This window comes from Wyeomyia smithii, chromosome 2 (assembly GCF_029784165.1).
Source record: "Wyeomyia smithii strain HCP4-BCI-WySm-NY-G18 chromosome 2, ASM2978416v1, whole genome shotgun sequence".
Taxonomy (NCBI): Eukaryota; Metazoa; Arthropoda; class Insecta; order Diptera; family Culicidae; genus Wyeomyia; species Wyeomyia smithii.
In genome coordinates this window covers 214,095,785-214,103,125 of record NC_073695.1, presented here as the reverse complement: position 1 = coordinate 214,103,125, position 7,341 = coordinate 214,095,785, and the positions used below count along the sequence as shown (strand labels likewise).

Here is a 7,341-nt window from a genome sequence, read left to right as displayed (position 1 = left end):
GTTGATTTTGACGTTAAGTTTACATCATATTAACAGTGTATAAATTAGTTCGACTTTCGCTCACGCGGACAATCATGTCCGATGAATTCTGCAAGAGTTAGGTATCTTGTTCTAGTCATCTTTGCTATAACCGAGTGGTATGCCTTTGAATGTTCGAAGTCGACCACGTGATGGCTCGAAGCGGCCATTTGTAGCTTCAACACACCTTCACCCTAATATGGCTCCTCCTACCAAATTACGTAACGCTCAAAAACTAAACATCCCCCCCCCCCTTCCCCGTTTCCACAATAATTTTGATTTTTTTTTAAATATCAGTTAATTTTTTTTTGTTCATCTATAATTTATTTGACACGGCACAAATACAATTTAATGTTTAACGGCGCCAATTATATCTGGTAGCTTACTTTCTAAAATATCTTAATAACTAAAAGCAAATTTTTTATCCTCGCTGCCGACTACGAGCTGAAACTAAATGTAACTTAAGGCTATAATATTTTGCATTAAAAGCACTGGTTTACTGTATGATGGTTTTCATTGCCATAGGTAAGCACATGTTCCGCTGCTGGGCCAAGATATTACGGACTGGCATATTGGGTTGTCTCCCTCGGGACCTGAGAGTATCGTGCGGGTCTAGTTGCTGTTTCCGGATCCGGGGTCTTAACGTGTTCTTGTCGTTTGGTTGGATGTAGGCGGAAGGGAATAGGATTAAACTGGGGCGTGGATGGATCTCAGGATAACGTATATAAGGGACATGTAGGATAGGTCACGGCTCGCCAAGACATCACGAACAGGAACAGCCGGCTGCCTACTTTCGGCCTGCAGGGAAGCTATTAATTTAGACCTGGCGTCACGGTGTACAGGGCATGACCAAACAACGTGCTCTATGTCGTGATAACCTTCACCACAGGCACAGATACCACTTTCCCCGAGCCCAACACGACGGAGATGCGCGTCAAATCTATAGTGATTGGACATAAGCCGGGACATCACGCAAATGAAATCCCGACCTACATCCAACCCCTTGAACCACGGGTTCGTCGACACCTTGGGGATTATGGAATGTAACCACCTTCCCAGTTCCCCTCTGGTCCAAGCATTTTGCCAACTAATGATCGTATTCTGACGTACAAATGAGAAAAATTCATTAAAGGCAATTGGTCTTTCATAAATTCCACCGTTTGTTGCGCCCACCTTAGCCAAAGAGTCCGCTTTCTCATTGCCCGGTATCGAGCAGTGAGAAGGGACCCACGCTAAGGTAATCTGATACGATTTTTCGGATAAAGCACTCAGATGTTCCCGTATTTTCCCCAGGAAATACGGAGAGTGCTTAACATCTTTCATCGATCAGAGAGCCTCAATGGAACTGAGACTGTCCGTAAAGATGAAATAATGGTCCGTGGGCATTTTTTCGATAATCCCTAGGGTGTACTGAATTGCAGCCAATTCTGCGACGTAAACAGAAGCAGGATTATCAAGCTTATGGGAGACATTTGTTATTAAATTGGTTAAATTGTTATTGAAAATACCGAAGCCAGTGGACCCATCAAGAAGTGATCCGTCAGTGTAGAACATATTGTCGCAGTTGATGTTTCGATATTTATTGGAAAAAATTTTGGGGATCTGCTGCACGCGTAAATGATCCGGGATTCCACGAGTTTCTTCTATCATGGATGTATCGAAAAACACAGTAGAATCAGAAGAATTTGATAAGTCGACACGATTTGGAATATTCGAAGAAGGGTTAATATTATGGGACATGTGATTGAAATACAATGTCATAAAATGGGTTTGAGAATTAAGTTCGATTAACCTTTCAAAATTTTCAATCACAGGACGGTTCAAGACTCCTTCTGGGACTTTAAATTTGCAAGCCCAGGAGGAGTTTGCTTCGGTTTTTCCGCAGCACTGTTTGGTTTGTTTGTAACTTTCATTTCACTTTGGGAAATCTTAGGACCTTGCCGGGGAAGTTTAGGAGAGGAAATATTTTTCCTCTTTCTAGACGCCCCAGGATTGGCATAAGTTGTTCCCGCTGGTGAATCGTCAGAATCGGTTTCATCAGAGGACAACAGATCAAAGGGGTTCGATGTTATGGTAGAAGTGGTCACGGTCTTCTTCAGCATCTCAGCGTAAGATCGCTTTGAACGCTCCTTAAGTGACCGCTTGATTTTATCTCTGCGCTGCATGTACACCGGGCATGTGGAGAGCTCAGGCTGATTTTCCCCGCAGTGAATACATTTTTCAGCATTTACACTGCAAGAATCGTCGGCATGAGTTTCTCCACACTTGCTACATCGTGCCTTATTGCAGCAGTAGGCGGCTGTGTGGCCTAGCTGCTTGCAATTGGTGCAATTCATAACACGGGGTACATACAATCGCACAGGCAGACGAGCCCGATCGATCGAGACGTGGCTAGGGAGAGCAGATCCGGCAAACGTAACACGAAACGAGCCTGACGGAGTGTACACTTTTGTGCCGGTGACAAGAGACACAGACCGCAATTGCTTGCAATCTATGATCTTTACTTTTACGTCGTGACACAAAGCATTTTTGAAGCAGCCAAAACCGCTTGCCAAAAAACACTCGACCGACAGACTCGAATCGGTTATGACACCGTCGATCTCCACGTCTCGTGCGGGTATATAAACGCGATACTTGGCCTGTTCCAGCTCGCTGACCACGACACGGAGCTTGTTGGGTCTGACCTTGGAGATTTCGGTCACGGCCTTGTACCCCTCCGTCAGGTCTTTCGAAATCTGCAGGATGTTTAGCGGTTTCGATTTCGGTCCTGCTTTTGGCCGAAAGAAAACAGTAAAGCTGCCCTGAGATCCGTCCGGGTAAAGCCTGGGGCGAGGGGGGACTGGAGAATTAACAGAGGAAGGGTTGGCAGGAGGGACAGGGTCGGAGGGGTTTGGGGATGGTGGCACGGGAGGCGAGGGATCTACATCCATCGCGCTAAATCAAGCGCACTAGCGCCGACAGAACACGTTCCTCTTTACTTCTCCTTTCAGCAGGGTTGGTTGTCCGAACGGTCGAAGCTGCAGCCGTTACAGCCAGCAGCACCAATACAGCAGCTCCAAACAGCCACCAGCAGCGAGCCGGGTGTGTGATCACTCAGCACAGCGACACAACTCGCGGTCAACTGTTGGCTTCTTCTTTTTCCTCCTTTGTGTTGAGATTCTCGTCCATGTAGCACAAATCACTTAGCAGCCAAATCGGCTTGCGCACCAGCAAACAGCCACGATGCGAAACAGTTGCACAAACGCGGGCGACCTTGAACCTTCACTCGACCAGGCAAACAATGCCAACACTTGCTCGCGCGTCTTTTGTTTTATATTCTATCGGAGCGATCACCAAACACGTCCTATACTGATGCGTGTTCGGCACAGAATGAAAATATCAGTTAATGAACTGTCTTTAAAACCCCCTCCACCCCAGTAACGCAAACACTCCCCCCCTCCAGCATTATGTATTTTGTGACGAAGCTCTACTCCTGAGTTTTAAAAATTTGTTCACCTGCGGGAAATACTCAATTTACTAAAGCGAACAAAAAAAATTTGGACATTCGGAATGAAAATAAAAATGGAATTATCGAAGTGCTAAAAGAAAATGAAAGAAAAAAAAATACCAATGCGTTGAAATAAAAGAAACCTTTAACTTTCAAGTGAATTAGCCAAAATAGTCTTAATAAATAAAATAAGTAAAAACGAAAATTTGTAAAAGGCTTTCTTTTTTATTCTTTTACAAATCAATAACCTAGAAAAATAACAGAGTTTGTGACTTTTTGAATTTATTTTCGTCATTTGTGGCAACTCGGCTTAAACTCGACCATAAGCATTATGTTACATACAGATAGCTTAAGGAGTACACTATGCTGTATAATATATGTGTTATAGATTATTAACAGATGCGCATACACTTGTTGCAAACGCTACACAATCGATATATTGCCACCGCAGTCTTTCAGTCTGTAGCACAATCCGCCTGCTGTGGGCAGTATCTTATTTAGCTGTCTAGCTCGTTTAAAAGAGATTAACTTCATATCTCGGTGTACAACACTTGGAACGGTAATTTAATTTCGAACACATCTCAGGCCAAATGCTACCAAATTTAACTTTCTCGCCCGTATTTACTTAACAACTTTTTCTTCATTTTGCTTTTCTTTTTGCAGTGTTTTAATCAATTCAACTTTATTTACTTTACCCATAGCGTTTCGCGGTACTTCTGATATCAGTTTTATCTCCCTCGGCATCCCATGCTTAGGAATTTTATTCTCTAACCAGATCAACAACTGTGGAATATCGAATGCTTTATCATCCTTTACGCTGACTAGTGCAACGACTTTAGATCCCCATGTTTCATCGGGGAGACCAACTACAGCAACATCCTTAATTTCTGGATGCTCGAGAAGAACGGTTTCAATTTCTAAAGCAGATATTCTGTAGCCACCAGATTTGATCATATCAACAGAAGAGCGACCCAAAATTTTGATTATACCATCAACATACTCAGCAGTATCGCCTGTCTTAAACCAACCGTCCTCGAATTCTTTGCTGGTTTCTTCTGGTTTCTGCCAGTATTGCTGGAAAACGGAACGCCCTTTAATATATAGACCACCTGCTATGGACTGATTACATGACGAATTGAGTACAACGGAATTCGGCGTCTGATTCCAGAAGCCTTCGTTTCTTATGCCTTCTAATATAACTTCCTTCTTTCGTTCATTATCGACGATTTTAACAATGACTCCTGGCAAAGGTAAGCCCACACTGCTACGTACTCTGGCACGAGTACTATCCTGAATATATGAGTTAGAAATTGCCATACCAGTCTCAGTCATTCCATACCGTTCTAGCAAGTTATGACCAGTGATTTGATGCCAGCGATTGAATGTGGTTCCCGGCAATGGCGCAGACCCAGATATCATGAGGCGAATTTTATTTTTACAGTGAGTCTTAACATAATCGCACATCCTTGCATTCTTGCCGAAGACGCTGTCATACTCCTGAATTAACAAATTATACATTGTGGGTACACCCATGAATATGTTTACTCTCTCTTTTGTCGTCATGTTTACATTCAATAGATAACTCCATACACTGCTACTGTCAAACTTTGGCAACATTACACATTTTGATCCAGCTGCTAGCGGCATATTGAGAGCGTTAATTGTGCCATGAACGTGATTCAATGGTAGTGCATGTAAAACAGAGTCACCACTAGTGATCTGCCAAGCATGTAATAAAGCATCGTACTGTGCATCAAGGTTTGAATAGCTTAAAACTACACCTTTGGGCTTCCCAGTGGTTCCCGACGTATAGAGTATGAGCGCGTTTGCATCGCGATAAAATTCACCATTGAGACACCCTTCAACAAGTAAGGTGTCATTCAGTTGTATTAAATTCTCTCTTCTGGGATCCAAGTGTGAAATTTCATCCTGTTGTTGTTCGTTTTGCTGTTTGGGTTCTGATTTAAGCAAATCGTGATGCACTAGTATGAGTTTTATGTCTAGTTTCGTAACTAGAGGCTGAACAACTTTCTGGAACTCTGGCGTTGCAATCAGAAGCGATGCATCGGAATCTTTCAGAAAATATTCCAGTGCTTCCTGAGGGTATTTGGGACTAAGCGGCACACCTTAAAATTTTACAGACAAGACGATTATGTTGTGAAACTATGGTTATCAACATATTTACCTATTTGCCCGGAAAACCAACATGCCCACTGACTGATAAGGTAAGTAACATTATTAGGACATAAATATGCTACTCGGGACTGAGATGCACTTCCTAGAAATAAGATCAATTTTAACAGTTCCAATATTTATAAACGACTAGCAATAATATTAAGACTTTAATATAAATATTTTATTCTTCAGACCAAGAAAGCAGCATTCAAATCATTTTAAAGTTATATGTATGTACAATATTGTGTGAAAATCAACAACCCTGTTGTAAATGCATAGAAAAACAAACGGACGTCACGATTCACTGGGCGCAAGACAAAATTTTGACTTCTACGCCTTATGTTGGGTTTGACTTTTTCACAAATAATTTCGGTGACGTTTTTTTTTCTTTTTGTAAATTAGCACTAACCAAATGCGCATTTTTGTATGGATTCTATTATTACCATCTGCATTCTACTTGTACTTATTTTGATTGGTTATACTAGAGGAAAGTGCTATATCATACTCAAATACTTGTCCATAAACTTACCACAGCAATTTGAAATCTGTAGAGCAAGACGTTTGACGGATTCATAGATTTGTATGAAGCTGTAGTCTCCGGTGTTATCACGCACCGCTGATTTTTCTCCATAAACCAATGCTCGTTTAAATGCAGGAATAATCAAGCCCCGCTTCGTTTCATCCTCAAACAGCTTCACAAGTCGCTGCTGAAGTTGACTATGAACAACTTCCGGGTCGCTCGGGGGTGGCCGCTGTTCCTGTCCTGTTGTTTCACAAATCCTGCCGGCATGCGTAGCAAAAGATCGAGCATACCGCTGCCCAGTGAGTGATGTTCCTCCGCAGGCAAAGTTACCTGCACTGGTCAATAATTCCATCCATTTTCTAGCGAACATTAACTTTGTCATTCCTATCGAACAGCACGTATATCACCAATAAAAGTGCAAGTGTGACTCAAACTATTTTAACAACCCACCGAATTTAGACAGCTACTGCGGTTGAAGGTTGAACTGTTTTTACGCACGTAAATGACGTTTGTATTCGTTAGAGGAATGAATTGTCTGCACCAGAGATGCCAGATGTTTTTGAAAAATGTCTGTAACTACTCGAAAAACCGGAAAAATTTGTTCGAAATCTTAAAAAATTCTATCCGTGATCCGAAAAAAATTCGCTCGCGCAGGCAAAAGTCTGTAAATATCTGCGCACAATTTAACAAAATCTGCGCAAATATAAGGAGACTCTGACAAAAATCTGCAGGAACCCTGGAAAAACTGCAAATATCTGCAAATCAATAAATATCTGCACACGGACTCCAAAAATCTGCGTTTTTCAGACAAATCTGCACATTTTGTATCCCTGGTCTGCACATATACCAGAAACCAACATGCTGCGATCAAAATTCATTCTACGCGCTGTTCACAAAACACGTCCCGTATATTCTAGTGTTGAGAGGAAATGAGTTACCAGCTCTTCACGAGCGATTATGGACCTATTTACGTACGAATGTTTAGTATAACTCGTTAAGGAAAATATTTACAAATCGCTGTTTTGTTTGCATTGCTATGTTTTTAACAGCTGGACCAATCTTAAATTGATTCTGCCTTATTCTGCCGTGAGATGACAATGTGATGTAGATCCAAGTGATCAGTTTTTCAGTACGCCCC

The 7,341-nt window shown here is 42.0% G+C and overlaps 1 protein-coding gene across 1 annotated transcript; it reads right to left on the bottom strand.

The window, feature by feature from the left end:
- Window positions 1–3,762: 3,762 nt before the first annotated feature.
- On the bottom strand, window positions 3,763–6,703 carry LOC129724495 (malonate--CoA ligase ACSF3, mitochondrial). The gene is made up of 3 exons (XM_055679445.1): window positions 6,210–6,703; window positions 5,691–5,783; window positions 3,763–5,631 (listed from the first exon to the last, which is right to left on the bottom strand). Exons 1-3 carry the CDS (start codon window positions 6,583–6,585, stop codon window positions 4,127–4,129), a joined length of 1,974 nt encoding a protein of 657 aa, XP_055535420.1. The 5' UTR covers window positions 6,586–6,703; the 3' UTR covers window positions 3,763–4,126.
- Between the last annotated feature and the right edge of the window lie 638 nt (window positions 6,704–7,341).